The 23,597-nt window shown below is 45.8% G+C and overlaps 1 protein-coding gene across 1 annotated transcript in view; it reads left to right on the plus strand.

Annotated features, from left to right (window-relative positions):
- The window catches only part of LOC147734867 (galactose-specific lectin nattectin-like), a 90,010-nt gene that overhangs the window by 10,726 nt on the left and 55,687 nt on the right, over nucleotides 1-23,597 (plus strand). The window contains exon 3 of the mRNA XM_086953654.1: nucleotides 22,319-22,440. Within this exon, the coding sequence (XP_086809780.1) occupies nucleotides 22,319-22,440 (122 nt within the window). The remainder of the gene's footprint in view (nucleotides 1-22,318; nucleotides 22,441-23,597) is intronic.

The following is a 23,597-nucleotide window of genomic DNA, read 5'->3' on the forward strand; positions in this document are numbered from 1 at the left end:
CCCCTGTTAAACAGGACCTTTCCCTGGTAAATCTTGACAGGTTTTACCTGCCAAAACTTTCCTCTGTAAAATATTGAGGCATATGGTAAATACTAGAAAACACGTAAGTCCAATTCCTTTGCAGCTTGAATTTAGGGCCAAACAAGGGTGGCTACCAAAATGGAGACAAGAGGTGCAGTGGCATAGCAATTGCAACAAGTGCCCTAATGCAAGCAGGGAAAGTGGTCTCTAATCGCTTGGTTTGTCAGTAGAAAACAGGTATACTTTGTGTACAGGGGCGCTCATATCCTCTGAGCCGTGGTGTCAATGCACCTGCTGCACTATTGACTGTTATAACGATGAGGAAGAGAGACTCTTTAAATGAAGGAGGCTTAGGAGATAATGGCGGAGTGAAGTCTTGAGCATAGGCGCAGGAAGTAGAGGACTGGGGGGGCTGTAGCACCCACACAAGTAACCATGCTGGAATTCAAAAGGTGGATGAGCAATACAGATGCCTTTACATTTTGGGGCAGATTTACAAGCCCCTTGCGCCACTTTTGCGTCACTTTTCCCATGTTAAAAATGATATAAAAGTGGCGCAAGGGTCTTGTAAATCTGCCCCTTTGTGTTTATCTTGTCACTTTCTCTGTGAATTTAGTGACAAAGGTCAAATGTCGGGATTTGACTTCTGATAAATAAATCATTGATTAGTCAGAAACCAGTATTTCTTTGTACTTCTCTGCAAAGTGGGAGGATTTCCTAAAAGTGGCCTATAAAACTAGCTTTCCAAAAGTAAAGGCTGTGAGTCATCTGCTTTTTTTCTAACATGCAACACCATCTAAATACCTATTACAAATTATACACATAATTTAAAAGATACCAGCACTTACTAAAGCATAAATGAATTCTGAAGTGTGATGGAAACAAAGATTTTAGAAGGATCAAAACAAATCACATTATTGTTTGTGCACTATATCGTTTTTCCCATGTATGGATGAAGTGGCCATTTTAATAGAAAATGTGCTGTCTGTAAATGACAATGCATTACCACAACAGGGCCGTATTCTGCACATGGTACACTTTCCCTATTTGAGCTATGACACACCTCGCCAAAAGTGTGCCAGGTGCAAACATGGAAGACCATATTGGAAAGAAGGCGCTGCCACAAACTCGCACTGGTCTGAGGGCAGCACATTCAAGTGAAATACCGACCTGCTGCTTTAATGCCACTCCATGTTTCACAGTGCAGACGACAACCAATGAATGACTGCACCCACCCGCCTATACACAGATTTTTGGGGGGTCCATAGGGCCCCCTTTTTCCCCTCCAGAGGGCTGATTTTAGGAGTCGGAATGAGAGTAGTTCATCTTTTAATGGGCCACTTTCAGTGCACCTCGTAAGGGCATTATTTGCCTTGGCACCCATGTCCAAAAAAAGGGCACTGTGCGGAGCAAAAGCGATTTGTTAATTTGCATGCGGCCACGCCCCCATTCACATGAGGGAATGCCCTCCCTCTAAATGTGTTGCCAGCATTATCAATTGTACAGAAGGGGCACAGAAAGCACATGCTTGCTGCATCCCCAGGGCACATTATATAATGTGGTCCCATTGCTACAAAATGCACTGCCGGCTAAATACGCACCCTTACAACTCTCCTGCTGAGTTGTGGCATATTAGCCACATCGATTTCTGAGTGATGCTTGGATTTTCCCGAAGTCTTATGACTTCCTGATATAAGATTAATATAACATTAACGGCGGCACCCTCACTCTAAAAACTCTATCAGCACCACTGGTGTGAAGTGCTACTTGGAATAGGGTAGGAAAGATCAAACTACTGAAAAAAAGTTTTCAAGGACTTAGGAGAGAGAAAGATGAAACGCTGAGAAAAACGTTAGCATGGCAGTCCAGAGAGACACATTGCAACAGCAGGGAGGAATGGTAACAGAATTGATTCCACTAGACGAATTGTAAAGTGGAAGGTTAGGAGGCACTAGAGAGAGACTCTAGAAAGTAAGATCAGAAGCACAGTGGGATAGATTGTCAAGGGAAAGATTATCTTGAGATAGGGTGCAGTGAAGGAGGATTGTAGAAATGACAGGGGTGCAGCTATCAATAGTGCAGCTGGTGCTGTGACACAGAGGACAGTCAAATGTTCATTTTTAAAATTAGCCATTTGAACAACTAAATGTATAGAAAAGAGCAATCAAATTAAACACATATTTCGATGCAGACTCTGATTGTGGAGGATGCCAAATCACTACAAAAATAAATATGCATCATATATATTTATTAAAAGGGAAATATGTCAGAGCAGATTAGCCACCTTCAATGGGAAATACCCGCATGTTCCAAGAACAGACCAACAGCCAAATTAATACTAGTGGAATATATTCAGCACCATTCTACCATTTTGGATCTGGACATGTCAAATTCATGCTCATTCTAACTGTTGGTGATGAAACTGAACAAACTATTCTCACAAATGTATAGAACTGTTGAAGTCCATAAACTGAATAATATTTAAAAATATATAAATAACATAAAATTGAGAAACTCTGGGATAGATGCTCTTTATTCACTTAGCATGGGGATAGAGTGTCTTGTTACACCACTGGAAAAGAAGGGCATTACAAGCAATGATAGATAGTGTATGTAGCTAGAAGAATAGAATGCAGAGATAAGGAGCACAGCAGAACTATACAACAAGAGTCATTGGAATGCATTGAGGCAACATTATTACATTTATAAAATAAAGCTGATGTTTGTGAGATACCTCAAACTCAGTTCTGAAGGGACATTGCTGCTTTCAGGTGCTTGGTACCGGACTGAAGATTCCCATGAGTTACGCAGAGACATTTTGTCATCTATGATGAAGATAGTTATTAGATTCTTTAAAATGCTATTTGTACACCTACAGGATTTGTCTAGTTCAGGTGTCTTCTTCTTGTGAGATCTGTATTGCTTTTAGTTTTCCCATCAGTGGCAGACCCTCCATAGGGGCGTAGGAGCATCGGCCCCCTGCTGCCAGTGCAGTAAAAGTGAAAAATAAAATGGTAATAAAATTATTTACTGTTTACATTTTCACTAGTCCCAGCCAGAGCAGTGTTTAGGGGTGGAGCATTGCTGCTGACTGGCAGCAGGGGAGTGGTGCTCACTCCAGTTTACACTGCACATGTTACTTTGGCCGGCTGTCTTGTGAGGGACAGCCTGACATGCACAGTGGTAACCTCTCCACTAGCTGTCTCAGGCTGCTGGGTGGAGAGCAGGTTTAGGTCTCCTGTGCCTGCTGGGGCAATAAGACAGCCCGCTGCAGCCAATCCTGGCGCTGCTCTCATGATGCTCATCTGCAGCCTGAGAGCAGCATCGGAATTGCAAAAGAGGGCTGCCTGAGGCTCCATGAGATGCTGTCGCGCTGATGGCATCCAAGAAGGAAAAAGAAAACACAGAGGAGAGCGAAACAAGGAGGAGAGAGTGGTTAAGTTCATTTAAAAAAAACTTTTTTGGCCCCGGCGGGTTTGGCCCCTTGATGCCCCTCCAATGTTGAGGGTCACCGCCCACCATTGACTCACCCATTATTTACATTCAATGCTATCGCTGGTAAAAAAACTCGAGCTCAAGGACAAATGAATGTGCAATTTATGTTTGGTTTCTTTTTACTCGGATGCATTTTGTCTAGAATTGTTCACAGTCAATTGTCTAGAACACTTAATCGAGCAAACAAAATGAAAATTCAAAACTGATTTAGAAAAATAGAATGATGTTAATAAATAAAATGACACCAAAACATCAAAATCGAATATGTGGAACATAAGATATGATTTTTTAAACTCTTTTTTTATTATATATTGTAGAGAAGGAAAAGTTGACAAGTAGCAAGATATTTATATCAAGTGATATTGTAGACAGATGAATATCAGCTTAAACTGTCAAATGAGTAGTTGTTAGAAATTGGGTTTTAGTTCAAGGGATGTTAACCCTTGTCAAACAAAATCCACAAACCTAATCAAGGTGGATCACATAAGTGGCAAAATTGACCTGTGCTTGACCCTCTGAAAGCTTGGAACAAAAGCAGTCAGGCTTAACATAGAACCCTGTGCTAAGTATTTATGTAAAACAAAAACAATAGAAAAACACAACAAAAGAAATATCCCAAATCAGATTTGAAAATAGAGTACATTTTAATAAATTGAAGAACACCAAAACCCTGCAAGACTAAGGAAAAGTCAAACGTTAGGGCCTACTGTGGTGGAACACGTTTTTTCTATAAGCAGTGGATTGGGTTGGCTCTTGGCTTTTTTGACTTACAAGGAGAAATGTCTGAGAAGGTACACTTCAGTGAGGGCAAGTCAGCAGGGATTATTAGAGAAAGAAATCAGGGATCCATTGAAAGAAGTCAAAGTGAAGAATCCTAGTGTCACTGTTTTGAAATTTTCACCAGGACAAAGGTGCAGACTGTGACATATAAGGGCTCCAAAGTTCAGGATACCTTCTCTGAGAAGGACCACTGAACAGGATTTGCTGCTGCAGAGAACGATGTAGAGGGAGCTACTTTAAAGTCAGGCCGATCAGCGATACACAGCGGGTGGATCGGCGAACAGTAGGGTACCTCAGATATTCACCCATACAACAAGACGCTCAAGAGGTTGGCCACATGTTTTGCAGAGTGCAGGTCTGGCTGGGCTGGAGTACACTGTGTCTTCCATTGTGATGGGATGCAGCTTACCATGACCTATGGTAGCACCATCTCCCCCTGCCACTACATATTAACCAGTTTCCTTGTCCAGATCCTCTTTAATGGCACACTGCAGACGGAGGTATCTACTCCAAGATTAAGGCCACTCGGCAAGGCAGGCCAGTATCAGAGGGAAAAGAATGGGCACCTACCTGATTCAGGGATGCAACAGAGTCTCTCTCACATCTCCTGCATCACAGGGGCCAGATGGTGTACTGCCCTATTTGTTTATTGATTAATAGCCCCTGTTTATGTGGCATTACTGGGCAAAAGCTCAATGTATCCAACTAGAGAGATGCCATTACCCTTGCAGCCAAGCCAAACCCTTGGGGCCTCATTAGGATGACGGGCAGACTTAGTCTGCCCGCCACCCTATCGATATCCTGGACCGCCCGCCATAAGGGCGGGGGTCCCGTTGGGGGAATTAGGATGCGCCCACCACAGTGGCGGGCACAGCCTTCATTTTTAGCATTGTGGTGGGCGGTGCACTCTGCACCACCCGGCACAATGCAAAAAATGCATTTACGCATTTGCATATACAAAGCGGCAGGCACCGCACGGTGCCTGCCTCTTTGTACATGCAAATGAAGGGGGGTACCATAGGTACCCCCGCTGTGCACCCCCACCTCGGCCTTCACCAGGGGGGCCCACAGGGGCCCCCCAAAGCAAAGACCGCCTGCCTTTCCATTGGGGCATCGCCGCCGCGGAAAGGCACCTATTTGCACGCATCATAATATGGCTGGCGGTGTCCATTGGACACAGCCACCATGTTATGCCCTTTCTGCCGCGGTCGCAAGGGGCGACCGGGACGGAAAAGCGGCGGACGGTCTTTCCGTCCGCCGCGGTCCCCCCCGCCATACTAATATGGCGGGGGGGAATTTGGGAAACAGTGTCGAGCGGATTACCTCCGCAAGGCGGGTGGTGGCTACCGCCAGCCTGGCGGAGGCAATCTGCCTGACATCGTAATGACCCCCTTGGTGTTTAAAATAAAAATGCTGTCAAAGAGCTTTAAAAACAAACTGCCATCAAATGGTCAGAGTAGACAGGACATAGATGTAATTTTAGGCTGATTGTGATTGAGCATCGGTAGATCATAGCAACTAGGTTTTACCTGGTTGGAGATTTTACCTTGCAACTCTCCAGAAATAAAGTTGAACATCTTCAGCAGGGGCAAGGAAGCAATGTGTAACCGCAGATGGCTCCATGAGTTGGACAGCAATTGGAAGTGGTCTCAGTGAACTTATTGGTTCTGGAAATTTGAATTTTCCATCCAAGAAAGTCCACTCCCTGGCCTAGTACTTTTGATACATTTTCTCAGTCAAGATTTTCACATTTGCAAGTTGTCACAGTTTTAGAGCTTGGAATCGTTCAGCAGGGCGAGGATGCAGGCTGTAGCTGAAGAGGGCACAACAAGTTTGTATAGCTTTTCCACAGAGTCCAGCTGAATCATTAGCATGAGAAAACTGAATCTTTACCCCAGTGGCAGCGCATCTTGTGTGATCAGCTTGACAGGCTGGTCCTGGTCCTCCAGAGGTCCTGAATTTGAAAAGGTTTCCAACCCCCAGGTTTACAGCGGTGTTGTTATGTTATATTATATTATGTTATGTTATTTTGTTGTGTTGGGGTAGGGAAACATCCATTAGTGCGCAGACATTTCTTTGCGTACCATTACTTTGCATGCATTAGTACGCATACGATGTAACAACGCGTCGCCTTTAGTTCGCGTGCTGCTACATCGCATGCGTACTAATAACGCATGCATAGGGGGCGGGTGCCGCTTTTGGAGGTCGTCGTGGCGGCCATTTGCTCCCAGGGTCTGCTGCTGCTGCTGAGTACGTAGGAAGCCGGAGGAAGCAGGAAGGGGGAGATGATTGAAGGCATGCATGGAAAGAGGTAAGCGGGGCTGTGTAGGGTCATGTAGGGGCTGTGCAGGGTCGTGCAGGGTTGTGTTCTTGTGTAGGGTTGTACGGTTTTAGGGTGGTGTCTGGAAGTAGGGACGGTTATGTAGGTGTAGTGTAGAGTAGTGTATTTGGGTGTAGGGTAGTGTAGAGGGTAATGTTTAGGTAGTGTAAGGTTAGGGTTTAGGGTAGTGTTGTGGGGTTAGTGTAATGTAGGGTAGTTTTTTAGGGTTTAGGGTAGTGTCGGGATGTTGTGCAGGGTAGTGTTTCAGTGTAGGGACAGGACTGGGGGTAGGGGCAGGTTCATGCTGGGGGTAGTGTTTTAGGGTTTAGGGTTGTGTTGTAGAGTTAGTGTAGTGTAGGGTAGTGTTTTAGGGTTTAGGGTAGCGTTGGGGGTTGTTCAGCGTAGTGTAGTGCAGGGGGTAGTGTTTTAAGGTTTAGGGTAGTAATGTCGGGTTAGTGTAGTGTAGGGTTTTAGGGTTTAGGGTAGTGTTGTGGGGTTAGTGTAGTGTAGGGTTTAGGGTGCATTGTCAGGTGTTGTGCAGCATAGAGTTTTGGGGTAGGGGCAGGACTGGGGGTAGGGGCATGGTCGTGCTGGGGGTAGTGTTTTAGGGTTTAGGGTAGCGTAATAGTGTTAGTGTAGTGTAGTTTACTGTTTTAGTGTTTAGTGTATTGTTGGGGGTTGTGAAGGGTAGTGAATGAATGTAGGGAGCAGAGTAGGGGACTGTGTATGTTAGTGCAGGGGTAGTGATTTAGGGTTTAGGGTAGTGTAGTGGTGTTTCAGTAGTGTAGGGAAGTGTAGTCTTTTAGTGTTTTAGATGTGTAGGGTAGTGTATTTTCAATAGTGTTGTGTTTTAGAATTTTTTTAAAAAAAACATGACATGTTATTCCGCATACCATTTTTATTACTAGGCAAGTTTTTACTTAGCATACATTAACACTTTCAAAGTAATGGTATGCGAAGTAAAAACTTGCATAGTAACGGTTATTGCTAAGTAATAACCGCTTAGTAATAGCATGCGAAGTAATGGCATGCGAAATAGCATCTCATATTCGTTGGGGTATAGTATGTGTCTCTGTATAACACACAAGAGAATCCTGACACTGGTAAGAGGGGAGTGGTAACAAAGGTTCAGCCAAGCACAGGCAAGGGTTCCAGGGCCTCAGTTGGGGGTGAGAACTCATTCCAGCAGAGGCCACTAGCAGGGTTGAGATAATGTCCAGTTAGAAACGGTCAGATGGAAATCTCAGCAAAAGGCCTCTTTAAGCTGGATGTGGACATGTAGTCTGAACGGAAGTCAGCTCTATGTCCCTTGGAGTTGTCTTCTTTGTCCAGTCCTTTAGTCCTCCTCTCAGATCACACGCAGCATGTTGAGTCTTTTTGATCTTCGTCAGGTCCCGTAGAGGCCCATGGAAGGTGCCAGGTAATGCCACATGTATGCCAGGGATTAGCATTTGGGTTGGGAAACTCTTGCCATCTCCCCAACCAATGGGATACAAGTTCCCAGGGGTGAGCAGACCACTTTTGGAGCAAATCTTTTCTGACTCACTGCAAACAATTCCACAGTGCTCTCACTTCTAAAATCCAAACAGTGAAACTCTTTATCCCTTGTGACAAGCCTGTATGGCAAAGCAGAGGTGCAGTCAGGTTGATGAGTGGCCCCACCTCTGTAGTCACCTCAAACCAAAACTTGGGCAAGCTCTACTGCCTTTGAGTTGGATGCTTGTCTAACTGGGGTAACACGGGAAGGAGTATGCCCAGGTATGAGCTACCATCTGTCAGTGACATGGGAGGCCTCTTCGATATAATGTAAAATTTCTAAGCCCAACTGACCATCCTGCCAGGGGAATAAAACACTCTGCACAGCCAGTCTTTTTTTCTCTGATCTTGAAATAATTTTTACAACTCATTAATAGACATTGGACATTGGAGGCTTGTTTCCTCAATATTTATTAAGAATCCAACTTCACCATTGAGTTGGGCTTTTAATAAATAATAATCATAGTTTCCGAATTATTTTCCATCTAGTCCCTCCCCTAAGAAAGCAGAATTCATATTTAATGTTGCTCCCCCAGGGAGAAAAGCATTTGGGTACAAGTCACTGTAAAGACATTTTAACATTTCATTTCTACATTGCCTACTTTTATAAGGCATGCTACCCTGCATTGTGAGCTACAGAGCAAACATAGTATTGATTTTTTAATATTGTAAAGGACAATTTGGACCTGCCAAAAGGATTTATTTTGACAGATAAAACTGCAGCTTTTAAACTGCAAGTCAGGATACAATGGCAGGCCAGCCTGGAGTTAGGACTGTATTGCTACTGTAGTGGATTTCACAATATGTGTGCAGTCTACAAATTACATTTAATTTCATGCCCTGAGCAAACCTATTTGCCATATACTAGGAGGGTAATGGCGAGATCAATATAGCAATAGTGAGTGACCATGTTTAAAGAGGGGCAGAAGTGCTTTAGTACTCGTTGAAAGAGGTAAAATGCACAGAGCTCTAAGGGCAGCAAAACAGAGATAGTATAAATTCAGGGGAACATTACACATTAGATGTTCTTTTCCTTCAATACTGTTCACCAGTCTCAGGATAACAGCAACTACTATATGTTGAAATAAGTATCAATATTATTATTAGTCCTTACTCTGCTCAAAGATAGTATTTAATCTAAACTTTTTTTTGGGACAGCACAGTGCTGTCATAAACACATTAGAATCATAATCACAAATGTACACTGTGCCACCTGGCACTAGGCAATACTTCACAGGGGATTATATACAGGACAGCGCAAATCGTGCCACTGTCAAAACTATAAGGACAGGTAAGTAACGAAACAACCAGTGACTACTGGTAAAATACTGTACTTAGCGGAAACATATTATGCATAAACACCTTAGGCATAAATCACAGTTACAAGTGTACCATAGTACCACTACCTAGGTGCATACATCACCTCAGGCATAAACACATCATGCACAATCTCTGGGCATTCTGCCCTACCAGCACCACACAAATTACCCCAGGCCAACTGGCCTTCTTTGGCGCCTGTCTGCCCTTTCCCACATGCCCTCTGTCCAAAAGTCAGGACTCTAAATGGGGCGATGGTTCGACTCACCCTGGTTCCTTCATTGCCAGCAGAGAAATACCCCTGTCATTTGCGCTGCCTGCGCTCTCGCGATGCAGCTGAGAAAATCAGCCTTGGCACCAAAGTGCCTCTCGAGCCCCACTCCGGGACTCTAGGCAAAGTGCCCCCTTGTTGCAGCTGCCCCTGCTCTGATGGAGGTCTGCTAACAGACACTCCAAGTTCTCCTGACACTAAGAGATCCCCCTCAATGGATGGCCTACCAGTACAGCCTAGACTCCCCACCTGGTGTCCCCTTAGGGAACTTCTGAGCCCTGAGACTTAGTTTTGGGCACCTTGGGAAGCATCCTATTCTTACTCATTCTCTGCAGAGACAGGACATGAGTCCATACATCCCTCCCACTACACCGGGACCTAGCTAGGCAACTTAGAACCTTTCCCACCACCTGGGAAATACCTGAGCTACTCCTCTTAGGTTCACTCCCCAAAGTCTTCTCAGAGCCTCTAGCACTCACCCAGGTGTCTGCCTCCCATGCAAGCTCCCTCGGATCAGATAACTCCAACTCCAACAGGTGTAGGCATAACCCTGGAAAACAATAACTGAACATGTTCTCTCTGACAATCAGATTGAACAGCCCTCAAAATTGTTCACTGTGCTACCCCTCACCCAGCCTTCCAGTGCATCACAACACACATCCACAAACTCCCCCCAGGACTGGTGAGGCAGTTTCCTACTGCCCCTGAACCTCAATATATACCCTTCAGATGTGAAACCATCTTCCTGGGAACTAGGTACTGGGAGAGAACGCTTCCTCACTGGACTTCGAATGGCTGCCACCACTGGACACCACCCTCACTGCTGAATCCAGACCAATGAAACTACACTGAGGGGACAACCTTTGATCAAGAACTAGTTTCTCTGTGGTGAAGTCCCTCCCTGCCTCCGCCATCCTCTCCTGCGCTAAGACACTCGCAGTCTTTTGCTTTTTCTACTCCACACCCAGCTGCGCTAGCTGCAACCATGCAACCAGAGTCTTTCCATTGCCAGCTGATGCTCCCTCTTTTCCCTCCTATCCATCCACTCCTCTGTGGACAGGGAAAGAGATGGGGCACTGCCTCCTCCACTGGACCCAGTAAGGGACTCCCTATCTATGGGGTTCTCACTACCTACTGGTGTCCCTGCCCTGTGATTTCCTCCCCACTGCTCAAACTCTCCAGGGCCACTTCCCTCTGGGGGTGCTGGTTGGGAGCCCTCTCTATCAGAGACCTCACTGATCTCGGGGTCCTCCATCCCAGACTCCTCCCTCATCCGGTTTTGGGATATCCAACAGGCCAACAAGGCCTCCTGCAGTTTTCCCTTCCTGGCGACCTATGCACCTGACACCCAAGATTCTGACAGAACCTCTTTAAGTCCTTCACAGTATATGTACGCAACATCCTTTCATTAAATGCACTTTCTGTCACAATAACTGCTGGATCACCAAAGTGAGACATGACTCACACTTTACTGGTGTCACCAAAATTTAAAAGAGCAGAAAAACAAAATTCCAAAATGACACTTTTGAGAAGAAATAAAACTCAGGAAAAAAATCACCACAAATGCGATTGTCTAAATGCAGAGTTTGTAGTACAACCAGCTGGCACTGTGGTACTGCGCATGCGCAAATCCTATTGTCACCACAGACAACCAGTTTTAGAAATGGGATTTCTGGTTGGCTTGGGCAAGTGCCTAAGCCAGGCAGACACCACCACTCTAGTCAGGGCAAGGGAGTTACACACTGAAGATGACCCCTGCTCACCCCCCCCACCACCCCCTTGGTGGCTTGGCATGAGCAGTCAGGATTATCGCAGATGCAATGTGTAAAGTGTTTGCGCAACACACACACAGCAGCGACACACTAGGCACACCACAAAAGAAACTCCACATTAGGTTATATAAAAAAGTAGCCTTTGTATTATCATAAACACATTAGAATCATAATCACAAATGTACACTGTGCCACCTGGCACTAGGCAATATTTCACAGGATATTATATATAGGACAGGGCCAATCGGTCCACTGTCAAACCATAAGGACAGGTAAGTAATGAAACAACCAGTGACTACTGGTAAAATTCTGCACTTAGCGGAGACATAAACATATTAGGCAAATATAAAAGTTATAGGTGTACTGTGGTACCACTCCCTAGGTGCCTACATCACCTCAGGCATAAACACATTATGCACAATCTCCCGGCATTATGCCCTACCAGCACCACACAAATGACCCCAGGCCAACTGGAATTCCTTGGGGCCCTGTCAGGGCTGTCCTGTCCCAAATGCCCTCTGTCCAAAAGTCATGGCGCTAAATGGGGCAAGGATGCAACTCACCCTGGTTCCTCTGTTGAAAACAGAGAAATACCCCTGTTGTTGCAGCTGCCCACACTCTCGCGGTGCAGCTGAGAAAATCAGCCTTGGCACCACGGTGCCTCTCATGCTCCACTCTGGGGCTCTTACCAAGGTGCACCCTTAGTGCAGCTGCCCGCGCTCTTGCGGTGCAGCTGTGAAAGCATAAGCACTGACACCAACCGTGCCTTGAGAGCCTGAGGAGCCCCCCTTACCGGGGCTCTTCTGGTACCACCCACAGCACCAAGAATGTTCCAAAGCTTCAGCCCCACTTACCAGGGCTTCTGTTGAGCAGGGGACCTCATGGGACCTCCTCTTACGTCGCCCGGTTTTCCCCACTGGGGCCGTCGATCCACGGGGACCCGTCTCTCTCTTCACGAGATGGAGGAGGTGGAGATGGAGCCCGCAAGTCTCTGACTCCTCTGTCAACACACGGAGCTCCCACCAGCACACAGGGCCCTGACGTCCTCCCGGCTCACTTGGGCCTAAACTCCGGCGGCAACGTCCACCTGGATTAGTCTGCAGCTCACGAACACGACCCGCCCACAACCAGGCAGCTTTCCTGACTTCTGGGATGCCACTTGTGGTGCGGCGCTTCTCGGGACAACACAAATGTGGGGTGGGCTCCTGCTCTTCTTTCCTGCAGCACAGGGGAATCCCCAAGCCGTATTTCCCTCAGGATACTGTGCGGACCAGTGCTTTGGGGCCCAAAAGCTCCTGAGGTGCTGCTCACACCAGTGGTGGACCCAGCAGCAGGACCTATCAGCGTTCTCCCCAAGGCAAAGGGTTGAATCTAGCAAGGATCCCACGCTGGGTCCAAAGGCACACCAGGCAAAGTTGGGCATAGCTGGGCGCAGGCAGGCCATCTCACAGGGTCCTCCAGCAGAGGGGCAATCCCTTGTGGTGGTTCCTCTTGGGGCCCAGCAGGTACAACCAAGCACCCAAAACAGCACACTGACATGGGGAGAATTGAAGATGCCCACTTGAGAGTTACAAAAGGTCATGCCGTTCGCCATTCCGACAGCTTCATAATGGGCCCTTTATCCAACAAATTCTCCTTCTTCCCATTAGGAGGCCTAATGCTACCAGGCACCTATATTTTTGTGGTTTCTGGCAATCAAAGCCTAGCAATGCCACCAGTTGCTTTTCTGGAAGTGTCAATCCCACTCTCTCTGGGAGTGTGTTTGTCACTGTTGCCCAGAAACCATCAATGCCGGGGCTGGACCAAGCCAGAAGACTATATTCAGCACCCTGCTGCCATGTCTCGGACATCTAGCATCGTTTTGCAGACACTATTTAAATAATCATGCCGGTGTATAATATACTCAGTTAAGGTATTTAAAATGGACCGGTCGGTGCCTACCATTTTGTGATGATATTTTTGTGATCTAGCAACAGTATGTCTATTGTTTATCTATTATTACTTTGCCCAAATCCAAATGCTAGTCCTGTCGTGCTTTTGTGCTTAACAGGCTAGTTGTTTGCCTCATAAGTTTGTAGAGTGGTGAAATCCCCCGGCGAGTGATTTTCGTCTGAAGTAAGTGTGTCAGTGGAGCTATGTCCAGTGGTTCTGACATATCAGGATCAAGTAGTGTGTGCAGTGATTGACATGCCCTATGATAATTATACCTACTGCCTGGTGTCATAACAGGTATTGAAGCTTGGGTCCGTTCCCAAGTATTAAGAACCCCATCAACGAAGAAGTCTCCCATAGTATGTATTTTCAGTCTGCGCAATGTCTGCAATACTGCCTTATCTGCACTTGGAGGGAACCATGCGCACACCTCATTTGGCAACTTCAGCAGTTGAGTAATTTAGCCTGCATGCGATGCGTGACCTAATGAGGTATCTTTTGATGCCTATTGATTCAATTGTATGATATTTGCACTGTGTGGTGGTTAGAAGGTATCACAGGAGTGATAAAGGGTCAGCATCCTCTCTCTCCATATATAGGTGAGGGACGTCTGGTGGACCATGTATCTGGTGGTGCGCATGCATAGCCTGCGCTGCTCTATAACATATCTCAAGATCAGGTGTGTGAAATCCGCCAGACATATAGAGTAGGCTCAGAGTAGTCTGCCCAACATGCAGTTGTTTTCCAGGCCAGGCATGTCAATAAGGTTATTATATTGTGGAACATCATTTTGGGCAGTAATATAGATATATTGGCAAACAGGAATAGGAATCATGGAAGGATGATCATTTTCATAAGGGCTATCAATTAAAGGGGAGCTAAACCCACCTCTCTATAGCTTCTGCTGAGTGTTGTACTGCTCTCCCATAGTTTTCACGTATTATCACTTCAGGGTCAGTGTGAATCCTAATCCCTAGGTAACATACAGATTTGGTAATCCACGCCAGCGGGAACTCCAGCTTAGTGAGCGCAGTGTGTGCTGTAAGCGGGAATATTAGTGATTTTTATCAAGTCACCACTTTGCGCAGTACTGGGGTAAAATTTGGTTTGGGGTCACATACATACGATAACTTGTCATCTGCATATGCAGAGATTATCAAATTTCAGTTTGGGATTCGCTCAGAGCGCAAGCGAATAGTTCTGCGACTAGGACAAGTAGAAGCGGCGAGAAGTGGGCATCCTTGTCTTGTACCTATTGTGATCATTATAGGAGTAGATAGCATCCCGTTCATGTGCACCTGAGCAATCAGTTTTGAGAAAAGGATCAGGATTAGTTTCATGTAAATATCACCCACACCCACCGCCGCAGCACCACCAGCATGTAGTGCCATTCAACTGAAGAAATCACTTTTTCAGCATCTAAAAATACTGCTGCAGCGCAGACTCCGGGGTCGATTTGAGAAATTGTGACGAAGAGAGTGTGCAGGTTGCTGCTTAGTGAGCGCCGAGGAACTAACCCAAACTCTTCAGTTCTTATATTGAGGGGCTAAACTGTTCGCTAATATTTTGGTGTCAGTATTCAGCTGGGATAGTTGTCTGTAAGATGAGCACTGCTCAGGGGGCTTTTAGCAGTGCTTACCGCATAGTTGGGGGCATACAACGCTCTCTGGCCATTGCTTCAAATAGACTAGCCATGTGGGGGATGAGCTTGTATTGGAAAGCTTTATAGTAGACAACAGTAAGGCCATCTGATCTAGGTGTGTCTCACTGGGCTTTAGGTGTGGTTGATATCTTGGTTGGCTGAAGTGGGGCCATCAGTCTTTCCCTGTGAGTGTTAGTTAACCACTTCATGTCAATATGGGATAAATATTGAGAGGTGACTTCGTCTTCTTGTGTAGCTCACAATCTGTATAACTCAGGGCCTGATTACGATGGTGGACGGACTTCAGTCTGGCCGCTGCTGTTTTGTATTTGGTACCTTTCGCCTACATGGCAATGGTCCCAAAGGTCAAATTGCAATGCGACTGCCACCGCAAGACAAAACAGACACCCCACACATATCCCTGCACTACATCTCAGGCACCACTCGGTTCCTGCAATGCCACTCGGTGCACCACCTACATAGTGCTGGGATAAGTAGAGGGCATTATAGGTGCCCCCCCAGGTCCTGGGTCTGTTGGCCAGGGGCTAAAGGGGGGCAACTACAGGCCTCCAATGTCCCTATTTACTATCCTTTTTATGGCAGGTTCACAGCCTAAAAAGGGCCAGCATAAAGAAACATCGAATGCCTACAGTGGTGCCTGGTAGGCACAGCCACTGTTTCAGGCAATAATCTGCCGCCAATGGACCGACGGGCTCCTTGAGCCCATTTGATCAGTTGAGGTCAGACTTCCTGACCTCCACACAGCTGCCCACCATCCAAATGTGGTACAAAAGGGGTTGGTGATGGACGGAGGATCTGAACCAATCAAACACTCACACCCAGTCAACAGATCTGGGTTTAATCCATCACTGTTCTTTAGCCCACTCTGCCAACCCAGTTCAGACATGGCCACCAGCAAATCAGTCTGACCCTGTGCCTCACGGGAACAGTCCAGTCCGAACTGCCAAGCCATGCCTTCCCTGGACCGGAAACAAGCTTCCGAGGACCTGTTTCTGGCATTGTCAGCCGTCTTCAGCCTGGCTTGCTTGAATCCAGTGGCAAAGTGAGCAAGGGACTCACGTCTGAGCATACCCTGCCAACGTATGATTACAAAGTGGTACAAAAGGGGGTGGTGATGGACGGAGCATCTGAACCAATCAAACACTCACACCCAGTCAACAGATCTGGGTTTAATCCATCACCGTTCTTTAGCCCACTCTGCCACCCAAGTTCAGACGTGGCCACATGCAAATCAGTCTGACCCTGTGCCTCATGGGAACAGTCCAGCCCGAACTGCTAAGCCATGCCTTCCCTGGACCGGAAACAAGCTTCTGAGGACCGGTTTCTGGCATTTCAGCCGTCTTCAGCCCGGCTTGCTTGAATCCAGTGGCAAAGTTAGCAAGGGACTCACGTCTGAGCATACCCTGCCAACTTATGGCGAACCAAGTGGTACAAAATGGGTGGTGTTGGACAGAGCATCTGAACCAATCCAACACTCACACCAAGTCAACAGATCTGGGTTTAATCCATCACCATTCTTTAGCCCACTCTGCCACCCCAGTTCAGACATGGCCACCAGCAAATCAGTCTGACCCTGTGCCTCATGGGAACAGTCCAGGTCGGAATACCAAGCCATGCCTTCCCTGGACCGGAAACAAGCTTCCGAGGTCCGGTTTCTGTCATTTCAGCCGTCTTCAGCCCGGCTTGCTTGAATCCAGTGGCAAAGTGAGCAAGGGATTCACGTCTGAGCACACCCCGCCAACTTATGGCGAACAAAGTGGTACAAAAGGGGGTGGTGATGGACAGAGCATCTGAACCAATCAAACACTCACACCCAGTCACCAGATCTGGGTTTAATCCATCTCCGTTCTTTTGCCCACTCTGCCACCCCAGTTCAGACATGGCCACATGCAAATCAGTCTGACCCTGTGCCTCATGGGAACAGTCCAGCCCGAACTGCCAAGCCATGCCTTCCCTGGACCGGAAACAAGCTTCCGAGGACAGGTTTCTGGTATTTCAGCCGTCTTAAGCCCGGCTTACTTGAATCCAGTGGCAAAGTCAGCAAGGGACTCACGTCTGAGCATACCCTGCGAACTTATAGCGAACAAAGTGGTACAAAAGGGGTGATGATGGACAGAGCATCTGAACCAATCAAACACTCACACCAAGTCAACAGATCTGGGTTTAATCCATCACCATTCTTTAGCCCACTCTGCCACCCCAGTTCAGACATGGCCACATGCAAATCAGTCTGACCCAATGCCTCATGGGAACAGTCCAGTGGCAAAGTTAGCAAGGGACTCACGTCTGAACATACCCTGCCAACTTATGGCGAACAAAGTGGTACAAAAGGGGGTGGTGATGGACGGAGTATCTGAACCAATCAAACACTCACACCCATTCAACAGATCTGGGTTTAATCCATCACCGTTCTTTAGCCCACTCTGCCACCCAAGTTCAGACGTGGCCACATGCAAATCAGTCTGACCCTGTGCCTCTTCAGCCCGGCTTGCTTGAATCCAGTAGCAAAGTGAGAAAGGGACTCACGTCTGAGCATACCCTGCCAACTTATGGCGAACAAAGTGGTACAAAAGGGGGTGGTGATGGATGGAGCATCTGAACCAATCAAAACTCAATTCAAGTCAACAGATCTGGGTTTAATCCATCACCTTTCTTTAGCCCACTTATGGCGAACAAAGTGGTACAAAAGGGGGTGGTGATGGACAGAGCATCTGAACCAATCAAACACTCACACCCAGTCAACAGATCTGGGTTTAATCCATCAATGTTCTTTAGCCCACTCTGCCACCCCAGTTCAGACATGGCCACAGCAATCCAAATGTGGCGCGCTGTGAAGGTGGTTCAGATGACGGGAGACTGCCACCAAAAGACTATAGGTGGCGGTGTCTCAGCCATCGTAATCATGCCCCCAGTGTAGTATGTACGAAATCGATATACCACTTGTGCAGCGCCAAGTCTGGGCTTGCCCCCCTCATCATATATCATTGGCACTTCAATTTTTCCTCAGTTAGGTTGTATCAGGTTTGTTGGTGAATTTTCTTTGCTGCCAATCACTGCCATTCCTGAATATGACTCATCTGCTTTTCTTGGACATGTGGCATGTGCTACAGTTGCCACAAGGGTGCTGGCCTTGGACTGGTAGTTGGGTCAGTTGTGGGTGGTCACGACAGGGCTTGCGTGTGGTCGTGTATGGACCAGCATGTTCCTGAGGTTTCTACCCCTCTTGTGAGCGGACAGTGGTTTCTCAAGGTTCAGGTTACCCCAATTTACGATTTTCTAATGCCTGTTCCCAATTTTTGATATCCGGTTGGAATGGGTATTGTAGGTTGTCACGCAGATTGGTCTTGCCTCTGAATCTTTGGGAACGTTGTCTTCCAAAAGGGCCTCCCTGTTGTTATTGCGCACCCTCTTCATTGCTCTGTCAATGATGGGGGCGGGATAGTTCCGGTGGGAGAGTTTGGTCTTCAAATCTGAGGCCTGTTTCTTTCGGTCTGTTAGGCTTGTACAGTTTTTCCGAAGAAAAAAGAAGAAACTGCCCATAACGGACGATGACACGGGCGGAATCTGTTGTATAACAACAGACAGTTCTTTGCAGTGGGTTTGAAGTGTGGTCTTCAATGATCCACCCTCCGAGTAAATGTTCAGGTCCAGAAACACTTGTTGGTCCCGTGATGTGGTGCTGATAAACTTGAAGTTCTGCTGGTTGAGCCACTCCATAAATTGTTCGGTTGATGGGATGTCCCCTTCCCAAATGATCAGCACATCGGCAATGTACCTCTTCCAGGTCTTAATCTTGTGCCTGAAAGGGTTATCCTGATGGAGAATTTTGCAAGTCTCCAGATGATGTACATAGAGACCAGCCAGGCTGGGATCAAAAGTGCTCCCCATGCTGGTCCCATGGTTCTGTAAGTAAAAAGTGTCTTCATACTAGAAAAAGTTCTTGGTTAGGGCCAAATTAATGCATTACATTACTAGATTCCTTGGTGTTTGGTACTCCCAAGGGTTAGAAAAAAGAATATCCTCAATAATGTTGAGTGTTTCATCATGGGGCAGACTGGTGTACACACTCTACATCGAGTCCCAAGAGTAGTTGTCGCTCAGGGTCAAAGGTCTGGTCTTGTAGTAGCTTTAGTTCTGCTTTTGTGTATTTCAGGTAGGTGTTAGTTTGTTGCATCAGGGGCGGAGGAAGGCGTCAGCAAATTCAGACAGGGGCTCCAAAATTGAGCCTATGCCAGGAATTGTTGGGGCGGACTGGTGGTTTTACCAGGGCTTTATGTATCTTGGGGATTGTGTAGAAACATGGTGTCATAGGTGATTTCTGGATCAGAAACTCAGCTCCTTTTTTGTGTGCCAGAGCTTCTTCCACCATCCCTGTGATCTGGATTCATAAGGGTTCTAGAATTGCGGAGTTCCTCCTGTCTCCCAATAATCTCCTGCACTCATTGTCAAAGGCCGTTGCCGTCTCGATTACTATTGCCCCGCCCTTATCAGCTGGTTTCATGGTTATCTCTTTGTTGTTTGTTAACTGTTGTATGGCTTCCTTCTCCATTTTGGTGGCATTCTGAAAGGAAGTCTGGCCATCCGTGGTCATTTGTCCTAGGTCTTCCAACACTGCCTTCTCAAACGTCAGTAGATCCACTGGTAGTGAGGAGTCTGATGGAGTGAAGGTTGAGTTGAGCCGTAAGCCTGTATCTGATGTTTCAGTTGCGGTGGTACTCTTCTCTTTGAAGAAAGGCCGTCGCTTTAGTTTCCTTATAAATTCCTGCATTTCGTCATGGATCTTGAATTTGTCCAGCCTGTTTGTGGGTACAAAACCCTAGCCTTTTTCTAGGACCCTTCTTTGAGTATCCATGAGTTTGAGTTTTGTGATATTCACCAGTAGTTGCCCCTCGTGCTGGTGGACGCCTGGTTGTTGAGTGAGCCCGCCAAGCTCCTTGTCGAGACGTGTGGGTCCTCTGTTCTTACATTTACCAGTGCACATTGTTGCCTCTCCTGTTTCTGCCCAGTCTGGGTCCCGGGTGTGATCCTAAAAAAGGTGGTGGCCCGTAGGAGCCATAATCGTAATCGGGTGCCCATTGTTGGTGTGCACCCCCCATTGGTGGAGGTCCATATGTATATTGTTGGAAAGCAAGGGGGCCTTGGTAGTTACCCCATCCACTTTGTCTCAGATTATACCGTCTTTGGTATTGTTGATCTCCTCCCTAGTTCTTAAAAGAGTTCCTCTTGCTTAAGTAGGAAACGTTAGAACTGGTGTCTGAGGTGTTGCTGTCTTGGTCACTGTTGAAGTCCTTTGGTACATAGTCATCCCTTGTGTATGGATAGGCCCTCTCATGGGTGAAGCGTTCCATATTCTTTTTAAGTTTGTTGAACTTACTTTGTTTGAGAGTGATCTCAAACTCTGGCGTTTGTTGATTTAGTTCTTCCACACGTTTTTTCAACACAGCATGGGATTGATAGGTCTTCAGTTGTGCCTCCAATTTTTGGATGTCTATTTTCAGATCTTGCGCTATCTGGGTGGCAGTCTTTATTATCCGAACTAACCAGTCTCTGGTACAGTGCCACGAAATGAGCAACTAGTCCGTTTTGAATATCTTATCGTTCTGAAAAATGAATGGTTTGTTGCAACCAATCAGACCCTGAGGTGCGCATTGGCCCTCAGGTATTCTGTCATGAAAAGGCCATGCAGTGCTGTTTTAACCTGCGTTCTTCTTAGGTTGGTAAGTTTATTTCAGTCCGTCCAGACACACTCTCTCTCCACTCCCTCCTCTGGTAGTTATGGTACTCCTTCTGATCCACTCTGGTCTGGAAATGTTCTGAGGAAAGGCCTGTGGATTCAACTTTTATGCAAGCCTGTTAAAAGGGGTAAGCCTTTTCCCACCCCAAAGTTAGTGTTGGTCAGTTCCTTTCCCCTCTACTGGGTTTAGTGCCAGCCTAACTTGAGAGACAAAGTACAGGGAGGCCCATGTGTGAGCTGCATAGCTAGTGACAGTGTGAGCTTTCTTTGAAATCAGGGATGGACTGAGTACAACCCCCCCAGTCCAACCTGTTAGGGAGAGGAAAAGGCCATTTGTCCACTCATATGGCAATACATATAACCCCAGGGGAGCCACAAGGGTCAGGTGGCACTGGTCCCTGACAGAAAGGCACATTTGGTTTAGGCAGGACAATGTCAACTTTCTAACAGTGTCTTTTCCAAAATGGTGATATCAAATGCGACTACCATTAAATTGTATTGTGCAACACTATTAAAATGGGACTTTGAATTTAACTGAAGTTAAGTGTTATAGGTTGTTATAATGTAACTCATTCTTTTGGTATAGCAGTGCCAGCTTTGCTATAGTCAAAATCAGCATTTTACTGCTAGGAAATGTAAAGCATTAAATATACATGTACTACCTTGTTAATGCAATGCGCCTCACCCAACGGGCATTTAAGGCCTACCTTAGTGGTGACTTCTAACTACTAAAAAGGATGGTTTAGGGCTGTTAAAAGGTTTATTTTGCGAGGCTGAAATGGCAGTTTAAAACATTATACCCATAATACAATGCTACTTTAGAGGGTGACACAATGAATGCTGAAGCCCCCTGATAATATTTAACTTAAATGCTCTGGGTTCCATGTACTAGGGACATACAGGTAAACTAAATGTGTCAATCAGGTATAGCAATGTTATCATGTTTAGAGAGAGGAGCAGAAGTGCTTTACCACTGGTTAGCAGGAGCAATGTGCACAAAGGTCTATTGCCAACAAAAACGGGTTCAGCAACAGAAGGCAAAATCCTGGGCTGAACCTAGCGAAATGGCACATTTCCAACAATGTGGATTGTGTGATTATACATATGCACCACTGTAACATTGCATCACTATGCTCATGTATTATTATAGTACTATACAGCAACATAAACATAACATAAAGATGTCTTGGGTTTTGGATCACTGACATCCGTATGTCTCCTTCACCCTTGTTGGTTTTAATTCCCCCCTTGCCTTCACATCACTCTCTCTCCCACTCCTTTACCAGATACGATCCTTCTTTCCTTGTTTATTTCACTGAGAAGGTAGACTCTTATGGAAATGTTGTGTATGTATGAATAGCGAATGGCTTTATTCATTTTAAAATTGTGAAAATTGCATTCATTTGCATAATAATAACCCCATCTTTCTGCCAATTACTTACATTTTTTTTTCTTCCTACACATTATTCTCTGCCAGTTATTGCAGGTGCCCAGGAAACTTGCTTGTGTGCTAAAGGTAACTGTGAAGCTGGCTGGGTTCAGTATAAAAATGCGTGTTACAGGCGATTTGATTCAAGGGTTTCTTGGCTTGGAGCAGAGGTAAGTCCTTTATGTATAGATTAAGAGGCCCATAACATATTCAAGACATCCACAGAACCATAACTACTGGACCTTAAATCCAAAACCTTTAGAGATAGGATAAACCATAGGGAACCTCCCAACTCCTCCAGACCCTTCAAGCAAATATGAATTGAATTCCATGTTTCTGCTGCAGATTACATACACAATTTGTAATAGCTTTCTATCCCTAAACGTCATTAAATGTAGTCATCATATGTTGCATGAAACACAAATAACTCTGTCCAGTTTTTGATTGTTTGTTTGATTTGTGATTAGTGTTTAACAATATAATTGCATGGCAATTTCACTCTGCAGAATAACCTCTAAGGCCTCTTGTCTCCCATGATGTAATTCCCCAGTTTGTTTTAAACCTGCAATTTTGAGTGATTCACATTATATGCCCTCATAACAGTTGGATGGATCCGTATCCCTACCATTCTGAGCGGCACTGGATGCATATCTGTTTCTAGTACCCCACATTATGGTTCCACACATGTGCAGCTTCATTTACTGCAGTATTATTGAGTCCAGAACATAAGCAGAATACCTGGAGTCCTGTTTAATTTATATCCTCTGTCTGATGACTTCATTCCCCCTTTTTGAGCAGAGATAACATGGGCGGTATTGGGGTAGCGAGGAGCAAACGCTGGGGTAGTGGTTCATGCCCTGATGACACTTAATTGACTTCCATTAATGTATTGCTGCCAAATTGCATTTCCACATGCATAACAACTAATGTAAATCAATCCATAAACCCTGATGTAAACACAAAAAGCTGGAGTCTGTGGGCCCGAGTTACAGATAGAACTTAAGACTCAATCCTAAACTTACTACTATTTTGGTATTCACAGAATGCACGTACTACTTTTGGCATTCACAGGATGCACTTACTACTTTTGGTATTCACAAAATGAACTTACTACGTTTGGTATTCACAGAAGTTTGGATTTTGTCTTAAGTTTGTCTTGAGACAAACTTAAGACAGATTTAAGACAGACTTAAGACAGACTTAAGTTAGGATTTTGTCTTAAGTCTGTCTTAAGTCTGTCTTAAGTCTGTCTTAAGTTTGTCTTAAGTCTGTCTTAAGTATGTCTTAAGACAAACTTAAGAAAAAATCCTAACTTCTGTGAATAACA

Source organism: Lissotriton vulgaris, chromosome 1_2 (genome assembly GCF_964263255.1).
Source record: "Lissotriton vulgaris chromosome 1_2, aLisVul1.2, whole genome shotgun sequence".
NCBI lineage: Eukaryota > Metazoa > Chordata > Amphibia > Caudata > Salamandridae > Lissotriton > Lissotriton vulgaris.